Here is a 15,176-nt window from a genome sequence, read left to right as displayed (position 1 = left end):
GTAATTTTCTTTTTAATTCTCCTTACTGTTCCATGTTTTTGTATTTAAACAAAAACAACAGTAGCAAAGAAATTTTACTGCTTTATAATTTTATACGTTTTGAAAGTGGTACTCTTGTAATATTTTTTATGAACCAGGGGGAGGATTGATTGGAAGAAAAGGCTACATAGGCACACTGGGGAAAAATGACACAATGATGTGTGCAGTGTATGGATGGACTGAAGAGATGGCTTTTTCTGGAACATCCACAGGAGATGTGTGTATCTGGAGAGATGTCTTTCTTGTAAAAACAGTTAAAGCACATGATGGGCCAGTCTTCAGTATGCATGCGTTGGAAAAAGTAAGTAACCTAAAGATATTTTAAGTTAAACACAATTTGATCATGGAGTATAGAACATTTTCACAAGTAAAGGAATTTTGCCTTCCTGCTTAGCTTGGCCACCCAATAATGATCTATGAACTAGAGTCTTTTTGACCTTGTTTCATTCCTCCTTTTAAACTTCTGATCACACAGTGAAATAGGTCTGCTGTTTAAAAAGTTAATATTTATTAATCACTATGTGTCAAAAGTTGTGTAAGTGCTTTATATATTATCACCATGTCCTGTGAGGTAGCTACTGTTACTATCCTCTCTCTCTTTTTTTTTTTTTTCTTTTTTCTTTTGCTGGAAAAGATTTGCCCTAAGCTAATATCTGTGGCCAATCTTCCTCTTTTTTTTTTGCCCCCCTCCCTAAAGCCCCAGTACATATTATTATTCTAGTTGTAAGTCCTTCTAGTTCTTCTATGTGAGCTGCCACCACAGCATGGCTACTGGCAGACGACTGGTGTGGTTCCGTGCTTGGGAACCAAACCTGGGCTACCGAAGCAGAGTGCGCCAAACTTTAACCGCTAGGGCTCTATCCTCTCTTTTTAAAGGGTGGGATTATGAAACCTCCAGGAGAATATATTTAACTTGCTGAAAGTGGTAGAGCTATTTTATGGTTCCAAATTACAAATTGTGTTTTTAAAGTCCTATCCTAAAAGTAGAATGTTTAGTGTCAGTGTAAATATTTTTGCAGACTCCATGTTGATGTTTAAAAAAACATTGAATTCTTAGGATAACTCTTGTTCTTTATGAGCTGTAACTTTTGGCTATGAATGTTCTTTGTTCTAGAGTTTTTCAATATAAAGACGGTTATTATTTTTTTAAATATCTAAATCTTTATTAACTTGAATCTTTTACTTTCATAGGGATTTGTAACTGGAGGAAAAGATGGTGTGGTAGCTCTTTGGGATGACTCCTTTGAAAGATGTCTCAAGACCTATGCTATAAAAAGAGCTGCTTTGGCCCCAGGGTCTAAAGGTGGTTTGAGATTTAATTTACTTTGTAGGAAAAAAGATTAATTCCTCATTAACATGTGTGGTCACTGAGGTGGAACACACGGAATGCATTTTTCCTTCTTTACTAGACAGGCATCAGAGTTAAATGGGGGAAGCCACTTAGTTGGGTGCCAGAATCATTGCTGCCCTTTCAAAATCTATTTTCTGTGGTATACATGGTAAAATATTAACCAAGTACAAGATTACTAATGTTAATTCTTAACATTTTTAATTTTCCAAAGAAAATCACATTTAGCACCAGTCAGGAATTTATCATCAAACTTGGTGTTTTGTTGACCCTGCCTCTCTAGCCTTGCAGGCCGTTCTCCCCTTCCCCTTTCTCTCGGTGCATTAAGGCGCTGCATCATACTCTGACCTCCAGGCCTTTCTATCTGCTATTACTTTTGCCTAGAATTTACCTTTCCTCCTCCCTCCTGACCTCTCCAGTTACCTGACCATATATTCATTTTTCAGATCTCAAATGTTATTTCTTCTAGGATGATTCCTTCCACTCCCCTCCCCCTGAAAAAGGTTAAATTCTCTTGCATATGCTCCTCACACAGGGTTTTTTTTCTCATTGTATGCCCTGTGAGGTCAAGAGCTGGCTCTGTCATGTTTACCAATATATCTCGGAAGCCTGCCTAGGACACAGTAGACATAAATGAATTAATCGTAAGTTGAATTAAAATTTCCAACCAGAATATTGTATGTGCTCTAAGAGGCACAGGAGGTAGATGAGGAGGGGCACATCTAAGAGGAAAAGAAACAGTTGTCAGAATGGTAGCAGGGGATCTGGGATAATACAGAATCATAGAATCGTAGTATATAAATGGTGCTTACTTTTGAGATTAGTAAATTGAACGATTGGGGGAAAGGCATGCTTTTATTAGAATACTTAAAATATAGGAGAAAGCAACCTTGTAGTGTGATTTTCATTGTCAAAATAACATCATTGGCAATATATACATCCTTGTATTATAGTAACTTCATACCTAAAGAAAATCTCCACTTAACATTTCAGGTCTTCTCTTGGAAGATAACCCATCTATACGTGCCATATCATTAGGACATGGTCATATTTTAGTTGGCACAAAGAATGGTGAAATATTAGAAGTGGATAAAAGTGGCCCAGTAACACTTCTGGTCCAGGTAATTTTAAATGTTAATGTGTTAATATGACTGATTCAATACATAAGAGCCAAAAGTTGGCAGTGGTGAAAAATGATGTTAGGGAAATATTTGTTGATGTTAGTATATACCAAAAAATGTAAATTTAATTATAGCTAAATGAGTAGACATCAGTAAATAAATATGCGTGTTATCATGTGGAATTATTGTCAACAATTCAAGTAATTTCTTATCACAAAATAAAAAACGAGTGGAAAGAAAAAGACAGATGTAGTTAATTTAACACAGTCCATTTATTTAATATTTAATTTTATTTCTTTGAAGTATATTTGTTGAATGTAAGGGAGTTGTTTTTCTGTGAAACCCAAGTTTCTAACTTAGAAAAATAAAAAACAAATGTATGCTAAAATTTTACTGTGAAAACATTTATCAGTGAAAATATATTAATAATAAAACAAAAATCCATAAAAGTAAAAATTTGTGTGGTAGAAATATAAAATGAAACAGCAGGATTAGCTGATCCTTAACATCAGGAATGCTGTATTAATTTTTTAGATGTACATTTCCTATAGATATTATGTTTTTCTGAAAAGTAAGAGGAGAAATAAGTCAATACTATAAAACATAGCAAGGGAGATAGAATCTCCACTAATGAAAAATTGTCCCCATGCAACTCTAGGTAGTAACACCAATGTTGAATATGCCTTTTACCCTGAAAAAGAATTACGTTCTTTCTTAATACAGACTTATTTCTTCTCCAGTCCCCACTTCACTCCTGTTAAGACTCCAGAGAGCACATGTAGATGAGAACATTGGACATGCTTTAATGGTAGTATAATACCCTAATGTGCCAAGGAAAATTTATAAGCAAATAACGAAACATTTTATATTAAATTAACTGTCAGACTTTGGTGTCTTACTCTTTAATTTCAGTCATATAATATGCCTTTGAAGTAAAAAGATGATGGAGTCATAGTGTTAAACATGTTTATGATCTCTTGGAAAATATTAACACAAGTGCACTTTTGCAGAGGAATCCATAGAATTATTCAAAAACAGTTTTGTAATTTTAAGAAAATATTTCGAAGTCATAAATGACATCCTATTATTTTTTATATTTATTATGGAGTTTAAGCTTTCAAATATCTACTGTTTCCTAAACATCAGGAACAAAGCAAGGATACCAGGTCTCACTGTTATTGTCCAACACTGTGTGCGAGGTCTTAGCTAATCCAGTAAAACAAAACAATAAAAGGTGTAAGTATTGGAAACAAATGGACAAACACTCAGTATTTGCGGATATTATAGCCCTATGTCTTGAATGTTCAAGAGAATAATTTGAAAGATTAGTAGAACTAATTAAGGAGTCCTGTAAAGTGAGTAGATGCAAAGTCAACATATAAAAATCAACAGTATTTCTAAATATCAGCAAATCAGTTACAAAATATGACACAAAAATAGTACAAAGAAAACTGCAATAACCAAGAATAAAAACAGGCATACTTTGCAGATACTGTGGGTTCGGTTTCAGACCACCACAATAAAGCAAATATCGCAATGAAACAAGTCACACAATTTTTTGGTTTCCTGGTGCATATAAAAGTTATGTTTACACTATAGTCTGTTAAATGTATAATAGCATTATGTCCAAAAAAATGATGTACATACCTAATTTTTTTTTTTGGAGGAAGATTAGCCCTGCGCTAACATGTGATGCCAATCCTCCTCTTTTTGGTGAGGAAGACTAGCCCTGAGCTAACATCTGTGCCCATCTTCCTCTACTTTATATGTGGGATGCCTACCACAGCATGGGTTGCCAAGCAGTACCATATCCGCACCCAGGATCCGAACTGGCGAACCCTGCACTGCCAGAGTGGAATGTGCGAACTTAACTGCTGTGCCACTGGTCTGGCCCCATGTACATACCTAATTTAAAAATACTTGATTACTGAAAAATGCTAACCAGAGGCCAGCCCTGTGGCCTAGTAGTTACATTTGGTGCACTCCACTTTGGCAGCCTGGGTTCAGTTCCCAGGCACAGACCTACACTACTTGTCAGCCATGCTGTGGTGGTGACCCACATACAAAATAGAGGAAGACTGGCCACAGAGGTTAGCTCAGGGCCAGTCTTCCTCAGTAGTAAAAAACAAAAGCTAACCATCGTCTGAGCCTTTAGCGAGTTGTAATCTTTTTGCTGATGGAGGGTCTTGCCTCGATGTTGATGGTTGCTAACTGATCAAGGTGGTAGTTGCTGAAGGTTGGGGTGGCTGTGGCAATTTTTTAAAGCAAGGCAGAAGTGAAGTTTGTCACATTGATTGACTCTTCCTTTCACGAACAATTTCTCTGTAGCATGTGATGCAGTTTGAATAGCATTTTATCCACAGTGGAACTTCTTTCAAAATTGGAGTCAATCCTCTCAAACCCACCTCTTTATCAACTAAGTTTACTTAATATTCTAAATCCTTTGTTGTCATTTCAACAGTCTTCACAGCGTCTTCACCGGGGTTAGATTCCATCTCAGGAAACCACTTTGCTCATCCATAAGAAACAACTCCTCTTCAATTAAAGTTTTATCATAAGATTGCTGTTGCATCTTCAGGCTCCACTTCTGATTCTAGTTCTCTTGCTATTTCCACATCTGCAGTTACTTCGTTACTCAAGTCTTGAACCCCTCGAAGTCATCCATGTGGTTTGGAATCACACTCTTGTTAATGTTGATATTTTGACCTCTTTCCATGAATTGCGAATGCTCTTAATGGCATCTAGAATAGTGAATCCTTTTCAGAAGGTTTTCAATTTACTGTGCCCAAGTCCATCAGAGGAATCACTCACTACCTATGAAAGCTATAGACTTAAGAAATGTATGTCTTAAATAATGAGACTTGAGAGTCAAAATCCCTCCTTGATCCATGGGCTGAAGAATGGGTGTTGTGTTAGCGGGCATGAAAACAATATTACTTTCCTTGTACATCTCCATCAGAGCTGTTGGGTGACCAGGTGCATTGTTGATGAGCAGTCGTATTTTGAAAGGAATCCTTTTTCTGAGCAGGAGGTCTCAACAGTGGGCTTAAAATATTCAGTAAACCATGTTGTAAACAGATGTGCTGTCATCCAGCCTTTGTTGTTCCATTTATAGAGCACAGAATGAGTAGTAGCAGAATTCTTAAGGGCTCTAGGATTTTCAGAATGGTAAATGACCATTGGCTTCCACTTAAAGTCACCAGCTGTGCTACACCCTAATAAGAGAGTCATCCTGTCCTTTGAAGCTTTGAAGCCAGGCATTGACTTCTCTTTTCTAGCTATAAGAGTCCTAGATGGCATCTTTTCCCAGTATAAAGCTGTTTCATCTACATTGGAAATCTGTTGTTTAGTTAGCCACCTTCATGAATTATCTTAGCTAGATCTTTGGGATAACTTGCTTCAGCTTCTACATCAGCACTTGCTGCTTCCCCTTGCCCTTTTATGTTATGCAGATGGCTTCTTTCCTTAAATGTCAGGAACCAACCTCTGCTAACTTCAAACTTTTATTCTGCAGCTTCCTCCCCTCTCTCAGTCTTCATAGAATTGAAGAGAGTTAGGGCCTTGCTCTGGATTAGTTTTAGACTTAAGGGAATGTTGTGGCTGGTTTTCTATCCAGACCACTGAAACTTTATCCGTATCAACAATAAGGCTGTTTGGCTTTCTTATCACTCATGTGTTCACTGGAGTGGCACTTTTCATTTCCTTCAAGAACTTTTCCTTTGCTTTCACAACTTGGCTATTTGGTGCAAGAGGCCTAGCTTTTTGCCTATCTTGGTTTTTGATATGCCTTCCTCATTAAGCTTAATTATTTCTAGCTTTTGATTTAAAGAGAGATATGTGACTCTTCCTTTCACTTGAACACTTAGAGGCCATTGTAGGGTTGTTAATTGGCTTAATTTCAATATGGTTGTGTCTCAGGGAATAGGGAGACCCAGCCCCAAAGAGAAGGGGAGAGACAGGGGAACTGCTGGTTGGAGCATCAGAACACACACGTTTATTGGTTAAGTTCAATGTCTTATATGGATGCAGTTTGTGGCACCTCCAAACAATTACAGTAATAACATCAAAGATCACTGATAACAGAGCATTATTAAAAATAGAAGAATAATGAAAAAGTTTGAAATGTTGCGAGCATTACCAAAAAGTGACACAGAGACATGAAATGAGCAAATACTGTTGGAAAAATTGCACCAATAGACTTGCTTGACACAAGATTGCCACAAACCTTCAACTTTTAAAAAATACAGTATCAGGGGCCAGCCCCATGGCCAAGTGGTTAAGTTTGCATGCTTTGCTTCAGCAGCCCAGGGTTTCCCTGGTTTGGATCCTGGGCACAGACCTAGCATTGCTCCTCAAGCCATGCTTAGGCAGCATCCCACATAGCAGAGCCAGAAGGACCTATGTTCCAGGGGCGGGATTTGGAGAGAAGAAGAAGAAGGGAAAAAAAAAAAGATTGGCAACAGATGCCAATCTTAATTCAAGATTAACTAAATTAATTTAATTAATTAAAGATTAGCTCAGGTGCCAATCTTTAAAAAACCAAAAAAACAGTATCTGCAAAGTGCAATAAGGCAAAGCACAATAAAACAAGGTATGCCTGTATAGCTAAAAATATGCAAGACGTGTTAAGAAAACTGTAAAATTTTACTAAAGACATAAAAGAACTAAATATATTATAAATTCAATATGATCGTAATCCAGGCTTTAATAAGATTTTTCACAAATTCTGGAAAGATTTTTAAAAAATCATCTAAAAGGGAAAATATTCAAAAATAATCAAATTTTTGAGAAACTCTCCATGCTAGAAGTAAAGATAATATAAAACTATAGTAATTAAAAGTGTGGGAATGTATGTACACAATGGAAGTACATATATGTATACACCCCAAAAAAATCTACAACAGTGTTTGTAGTAGCAGAATTCTATGGATCAGTTTTGGGAGTAGTGCCTCTTAACAATATTAAGGCTTTGGATCCTTGAACATGGGATCTTGCCATTTATTTAGACCTTCTTTAACGTTTTTCAACAGTATTTTATTATTTTACAGTGTACAAGTCTCAGTTATTTGTTAAAATAACTGACCTCATTTATTAGTTCTAATAATTTTTTAGTGGATTTTTTAGCATTTTCTATATGTAAGATCAAGTCTTCTGCAAGTAGAGATAGTTTTACTTCTCCCTTTCCAATCTGGATGCCGTTAGTTCTTTTTCTTGTGTAATTATACTGTCTGGAACCTCCAATACAATGTTGAAGAGAAGTGGTGAGAGCAGACATCCTTGGCTTGTTCCTAATTTTAGGAAGGCAGCATCCAATCTCTCACCATTAAGTATAATACTAACTGTGAATTGTTCATAGATGCCCTTTATCCACATTCCTCAATTACTCTTTTATTCCTAGTTTGTTGCATGTTTTTATCATGAAAGACTTTCATTTGTCAAATGCCTTTTCTCTGTCTATTGAGAAGATCATTTTGTTTTGTTTTTTGTTCTATTGATCTGGTGTATTACATTAATTGGTTTTCAGATTTTAAACCAACCTTGCATTCCTGGGATAAATCCCACTTGGTTGTGGTGTATAATTCTTTCTATATGTTGTTGGAATCAGTTGCTAGTATTTTGTTGAGGATTTTAGTACCCATATTTATAAGGGATATTGGTCTGTAGTTTTCTGGTGACATCTGTCTGATTTTATCATCATGGTAATACTGGCTTAAAGAAATGATTTGTGAAGAGTTCTCTCCTCTTTGATACTCTCTTTCTCTGACCACACCCAACTGTTAAACTCTGTTGATGGATGGCTGATTGCTCTATTGTTTTCAACATTTCCCTGAAGCATAAATTGCTCCACTAAACCAATTAAATTCAGTCTCCTTAAAAGCAGCAGTTCCCTAGGGTAGTGTTGGAGATTTGTTCTGACTTTAAGCAGTCTTCTCTCAACTGCCTTTGAGATTTCCCTGGTTCTCTTGGACAAACTAGCTGGCCTTGACTTTAGCCTTTATGTCCGATGATTCTATCAGTCGCCTCCCAGTTAGCTTTCATCACAACCTCTAGTGTTTCTGAGAGTACCTTTAGATTTGAACTTTTCCACACTGTGCAGTCAGTAAATAAGGTCAGTTCCTATGAGAAGAGATTAAGAGCTGTTTTATGGCTTGCTTCTCCCTCCAGGCAAAATCTCTGATCAAAGTCTCTGGTGTTGAGGGTGAGGACAATGGAGCGCTTCTTTTGGAGTGTCCCTTGCTGTAGATGCTTAATACTGGAGAGGGAAGGGAGCAGAAGCTTCAGGTCTTACTGGGTTGACGCTGAGGCCCCTGTATTCTTAGTGGCCCTGCACCCAAGGTAGAGCCCCCATTTAGGCACAGGGGGCGGGCAAAAGAAGGGAGCTCCCACCTCTCAGCAGCACTCACCAAGAATTTAGCCTCATTAGCAGGTAGCTTACGGCAGGATGAGAAATGCAGACACCTGCCCCTTTTGAGAAGATAGCCCTCTAACTACTGGCTGGAGGGAGAGAGAGAGAGAGAGCCCTGTGTTCTTGGTTACATCAGTCTGGTGAGGAGTTTCTCTGTCAATGAGTTGAGAAGAGGCAGGAAAGGAGTGGGTCTCAGTTCAAATACTGCTGACACTCACTGTTCTTGATAATTAGCAGATTTTCCTGAGTAAATGTTTCTTCATTTGTTGTATTTCCTTAGAACTATTTCCAGAGACTTTAAATAGTTATTTAAAAAAATAATTTTCAACAGTTTCACTGGTGAGCAGGTCTGTGGAGCTTCTTACTCTCTCATGCAGGAAGTCCCTCCTGTGTGGCAATTAGTAACATTCCAGGGCAGCCAATTCCTGTTCTCTCCACCCAGTGAATGTTTTAGGATTTTAAGCTAATTTTAGTAGTAATCTGATTATATTGTAATTGTGGAGATAAAGTTGTTACAGAGGTGTTTTAAGGTGTATTCCAAACATAAAGAGAAAATTTTTATTAGATTAATCCATTAATCATTATCATATATTATCAAAGTTATCTTTAGTTGTCTTCTGAGTACACATATCTTTAGGTTAAGTTGATCTGAACTATGTTTTCTTTATAGGGACACATGGAAGGAGAGGTGTGGGGTTTGGCTACACATCCTTATCTGCCCATCTGTGCTACTGTGAGTGATGATAAAACCTTAAGAATATGGGATCTGTCTCCTAGTCATTGTATGTTAGCTGTCCGGAAATTGAAAAAGGGTAAGAGCTCTCAGACTTGAATATAGATTAAGTTGTCATAATATTCTAACCCTCACAAATGTAAGAAAGCAATAGTAGGTATATAAAAAAGACTAAATATTTATTCTATGTCCACTTGTTCACAATGCTATATTAAAAAAACTAATTATACCCAGTCTTTCCTTTATGGGACCTGCTGTGATCAAACTGAGCCAGTTTTCAACCTCGTGTTGGAAGAAAGAATGTAGGAAGAAAATAGAAGCTAAGTTTTCTACCCTTTATGATTATGGATTATGTGTAATTCAAAATCAGAAACTAAAAAAGAAGGCCTTACCTTAAAAAGGGGTGGCAGAGTTGGGGGGAGAATGAAACAGAACTGAGCACATTTGTAGGAGGCAAATGATGCTAGCCTGTCAGTGTAGAGAGACAAGGGGTGCCACTGTTGGAGCAGGGCTGTTACTATTAACCTAGGGCGGAAAGGATATTCAGAGAGCTTCAAATTTCTTAGTAAGGTCGTAGGGAGTGGTAGTTTTTAGAATGGGGATATTGTAGGAGGAGCTCTGATTGAAAAAGTTGGAAATTGTGACTGTAAGAAATGTGATGGAATCAGCGGATAAAGAAAAAGATTGTCTAGCCATCATAAGGGCCAACTTGAAGTTAGGTAACATGAATTTGTAATTCAATCAGTTAATTTATTTTTACTTCTTTCCGCTGACTTAAAAGTTACGGAGTCTATTCTCTTCTTCTAGGGGTACTGTTAAATATTTAGCGTGTACACTTAAGTAAAAATGTGAAGTTAATCACAGTCTCTAGAAACTTGAACTCCTGTCACTGTCCCTTTGTTAAAGTTATTGATGTCCAGCATTTTCATTCTCTTCTTTTTGGTGAAAACTAGAGAGAATTACCAAATTTCAGTGGTTCTGTACTTGAACTTCCAATGTGAAAGGTTACCATAAGATTCCAAAACCAGTCACACCTCTGTGTACACAGAAACCACGGTGGCAGATATTCTTTTCTTCACAAGGCCAAGTCCTGACCAAATTTGGAACATCCTTGCTATTAATACCCATCAGATTTTTTTCTTTTTTTTAATTGAGGTATAATAGACATATAGCGTTATATTAGTTTCAGGTATACAATATAATGATTCAATATCTGTATATATTGTGCAGTGATCACCACAATAAATCTAGTTAATATCCATCACTGTACAGAGTTACAAAAGTTTTTTTTTCTTGTGATGAGAACTTTTAAGATCTACTCTGTCAGGAGCTTTCAAATATGCAATACAGTATTATTAACATGGTCACCATGAGGTACATTATATCCCCATGACTTATTTATTTTATGACTGGAAGTTTATATCTTTTGACCTCTTTCACCCATTTCACTCATTCCCAGCTCCCTCCTCTGGCAACCACCAATCTGTTCTCTGTATCTACGAGCTTGGTGTTGTGTTTTATTTTTTTTGTAGGTTTCACATATAAGTGAGGTTATATGGTTTTTGTCTTTTTCTGACTGACTTATTTCACTTAGCATAATGTCCCCCTAGGTCTATCCATGTTCATCCTTTTTTACAGCTATTTGAATGATATTCCATTGTCTATATATACCAGATTTTCTTTATCCATTCATTGATCAGTGGACACTGAGGTTGTTTCCATGTCCTGGCTATTGTAAATAATGCTGCAGTGAACATGAGGGTGCGTATATCTTTTCCAGTTAGTGTTTTTGTTTTCTTTGGATAAATACCCAGGAGTGGAAGTGCTGGATTATATGGTAGTTCTGTTTTTAATTTTTTGAGGATCTCTGGGTTTTTTTAACCCCCCTTCAGTTGGACATCATTGTTGTTTTATGCAGTCAGTGTTTACTTAGATTTATCTATGTGTCTATACATTTCTTTGTTCACCTTTTTTTCTTATATCTCAGACTTTTTTTCTATCGTCATTTTCCTTCTTCCTAAAATACAGTCTTAGGATATCTTTAATAAAGATTTGTTGGAAATTCCCAGTTTCTTTTGTCGGAACCAGTGGCATACTAAGAACAGAGTGGTGGGGATGGTCTGTTGTTTTATCAGTAGCAGAATTGTTTTATCACTGACATTGCAGTTCTTAAAAAGCAAACTAATTTTTATTCAGTTTTATTATTGTTTTAAATTCTCAATAGGAAGTGTATTGCCCTCAGGGTGAGCTGTTACCGCCACCCTGCCCTTGGTATGCTGTGCTGCTAGTCTGAAGGTGTTTGGATTTTTTACTTTCATTCTTGAATGCTAATTTAACTGCTTCTGGAGTTCCTGGTTGAGAGCTATTCTTCCTCTGGTTTCCCGTGTTCTCTTTTACTTTGTTTTGCAGTTCTGTAGTTTAATAAAATCAGGCATAGTGTTTGGTTTATTTTAATTTATTCTGTTTAAGATTTTGTTGTGCTTCCTGAATCTGTGAATTTATTTCTTGTATCAGTCCTGAAAAATTGTCTGCCAGTATTACTGGCTCCTTCTAGGACCAGATCTTTGTATTAGGTTTTAAAGAAAAGTCATGATTCTATATTTTTATTCTTCTGTAGTCACTGTTATGTTTCTTTCTGTCATCATTGATTCAAGAGGAAAACAGGTGAATTTTTATATTTTCAAAGGGATATGTATGATTTTATACTGGTTGACTTACTTAAAATTACTGAAGTCATAATGGTTTAAATATTATGAAGCACAATTATCTCTTTCAAACATTCAGTAAGAGAATAATATTTTCTTCAACAAATGAATATACAAGTGTTATGGCCTGAGGCTTAACATTTTATAAAAATAAGCTGTTATAGTTAATGTAGACTATTATATGAGAATTTTACCAAATAATTCAGTTTTATGATAACTAGTTATAGAATAATCAGAAGTATAAATATGCAATATGAATTAATGTCCATATTTTTAGTGTCTGTAGAGTAAATATTTCCTAAATATTTGCCAGCCTTTTGTCCTTTTCTGTATAATGGTATCGTAGAAAGTTCTCATTAGAAACTTGTATCCCTTGGCTTTAGCTTTTAATTATGATCAAATCTGGATTTTTAATGGGCTTTTTGTTTTTTAATTCTACACTTTTATTCCATGTCTTGGCTCTTTTCACATTTTCTGTCTTGCTGTGCAGCATTCTTAAGATCATTATTCTGGTTCTTAATTCTGTTTCACATGTGCTGTTTAACCTACCCATTAGGTATTTAATTTTCGTAAGTCTCGTTTTTAGAAATTCTATTTGTTTTCTTTTCAAATTTGCCTTAGACTTTTTTTTATAACATATTATTCCTTATGTTTTAGATTTCCTCTTTTATGTCTTTAATTCTAACTGTACTTATCAGATAAAGAATATGAAATCAAGTTATGTGACATCTTTGGGGATCTGTCTCTACTGTGTTTTTCTTTCTGGGGTTTTCTGGTTATTTTCCTGCTTGTTCCCTCCTGGTGGTCCATTTTCTTGTGTGCTTAAAAATTTGGATTGTACGGTCATGCTTGTTTGGGCTTTCTTTGCTTGTGAGAATCCTCTCAGGTCTGAATTGAAGGTGTGTTCTTCCAAAGAGATTTTGTGTTTCCTGATGTCTTTCTTTACTGCCAGGCACATTTTTAAAAAGTCTCTTCTTCCTTTGAGACATGATTGTAATACTAGAACAAAATGATGATATAGGTGTTTGAAAGTTTTTTGCAAAAAAAAAAAATTGTGTATAATTAAATATCTATTTTATATCTTAAGGTATTTATAAGTCAAAAGAAAAGTTAAAAAGTAAAAATCAGTGAAGCTAAATAGTATATTTAAATACAAAATTTGTAAACATAAATAAGTAAAAATAAATTACAAAAATATATGTATAACTACATTATTTTAATTATTGATAAGTTGTTAAAAAATAAATGCTTCATAAAATGAAGAAAGTTTCAGCATGAAAAATTGAAAACGAAATAATCTTTCTTTTTAAAGCAGTCTTAAAAAGCAAACTTTTGATTAATGGTATTATCATTGAGTTGCAAAAGTAATTAATTTTGTGCAGATTTTCCCAGATGTCCAAAAGGCCCTTACTGACTACACTATACAGTAGTCTGAGTAAGATGAAAAGATAAATACAATTCAGTTCTAAATTTCCGCTCCTTCATCATATAATACTCTCTCTTGTTTGATAGCTTTGAGGATGTCTTTTTGAATAACTTATTTTTTATAGGGACTATAGCCCTTTTATTCATAGTGAGCTTTAATGTTTTTTTCATAGAAAGCATTTCAGTTTTCAATGTCTTTAGATTTGTGATTTATAGAAGGAAATCCTAACTCATTATTATCATGTCTAATGTGGGTTGAATTCTGTCCCTCAAAAAGATATGTGAAAGTCCTAACCCGTAGTACCTGTGCATGTGACCTTATTTGGAAATAGGTCCAGATGTAATCAAGTTAATAGGAGATACTGGATTAGGATGGGCTGTAAATCTCTAATGCCTGGTGTCCTTATAAGAAGGCTATGTGAACATATAGGATCACAGACACAGGGAGAATGCAATATGATGACAGAAGCAGAAAGTGAGGTAAATCAAGGAGCACCAAGGATTGCTGGCAACCACCAGAAGCTAGGGAGAGACAAGAAAGGATTCTGCCCTAGAACTTTCAGAGGGTCATGGCCCTGCCAACACCTTGATTTCCGGCTTCTATTCTCCAGAACTGTGAGAGAATAGATTTCTGTTGTTTTAAGTCACCCAGTTTGTAGTAATTTGTTATGACAGCTCTAGGAAGCTAGTAGTGTTCACATTCGACTTGTACAGGAAGTCTTTGAACTAGACTAGGAATTACTCTCACAGTCGAAGCTTTGCTTAGTTGACTATTCTCTCCATAAAACTTGACAGAAGAAAATAAAACATGATTTATATAACGTATGTTCAATTAAGAAATGTATTGCAGTATATCTGCAGGCATCTCTGGATGCCTCAAGATACTAATGTTTCAGATTATTTTTAAATTTGGAAATAACGGTATTACTGATATTTTGGAACTTAAAATTGGCATAGAATTTGAAAACCAGTGCCGTATGAATACAATGAATGTATAGCCTTTCAAGAATTCCACTTTTATCCAGGAGGACCAGGCGCAAGACTAGTCTCCTCTGCGGTCAGGGCAGATGTGCCTTTATCTTATTACTCTATTTTTCTCCTACCATTTTTTTTTAATCCCTGGGGAGTTTCTCTTAGTTTTTAATGAGCTCAGCTATGTATTTTAAAGATGTTTGTTATGTTAATCTTTGCTTAAACTCAACTTTGCACCTGCTCTTTGCCCAACTCCTGGCTAAGGTTGAGTAAAACGTGCAGCTGTGATGCTTGGTCTCAGTACCTTTCTGGTTCTCTGTTCTCCATTGTAGCAGAACTTGATATGGTGGGCTCACTTCTCTGTGTTTTCACATGACAGTTGCTTCACAAACCACTCCAGTTAGGCTTTTATTTCTATTGGTCCGTT

At 35.9% G+C, this 15,176-nt stretch overlaps 1 protein-coding gene across 11 annotated transcripts in view; it reads left to right on the top strand.

Annotated features, from left to right (window-relative positions):
• The window catches only part of EML5 (EMAP like 5), a 140,203-nt gene that overhangs the window by 74,576 nt on the left and 50,451 nt on the right, over positions 1–15,176 (top strand). For 10 of the 11 annotated variants that reach the window (XR_011432098.1, XR_011432099.1, XR_011432097.1 and 7 more), the window contains exons 18-21: positions 138–340; positions 1,231–1,342; positions 2,381–2,508; positions 9,585–9,726. Coding sequence is in view for 3 of the 11 variants with exons in the window: in XM_023628233.2 (XP_023484001.2) it covers positions 138–340; positions 1,231–1,342; positions 2,381–2,508; positions 9,585–9,726 (585 nt within the window). In the remaining 8 variants the exon portion in view is untranslated. The remainder of the gene's footprint in view (positions 1–137; positions 341–1,230; positions 1,343–2,380; positions 2,509–9,584; positions 9,727–15,176) is intronic. The other variant, XM_070249745.1, reaches the window with a different exon arrangement.

The sequence above is a fragment of the Equus caballus genome, chromosome 24 (genome assembly GCF_041296265.1).
Source record: "Equus caballus isolate H_3958 breed thoroughbred chromosome 24, TB-T2T, whole genome shotgun sequence".
Taxonomy (NCBI): Eukaryota; Metazoa; Chordata; class Mammalia; order Perissodactyla; family Equidae; genus Equus; species Equus caballus.
This window is presented reverse-complemented; position numbering and strand designations above follow the sequence as displayed.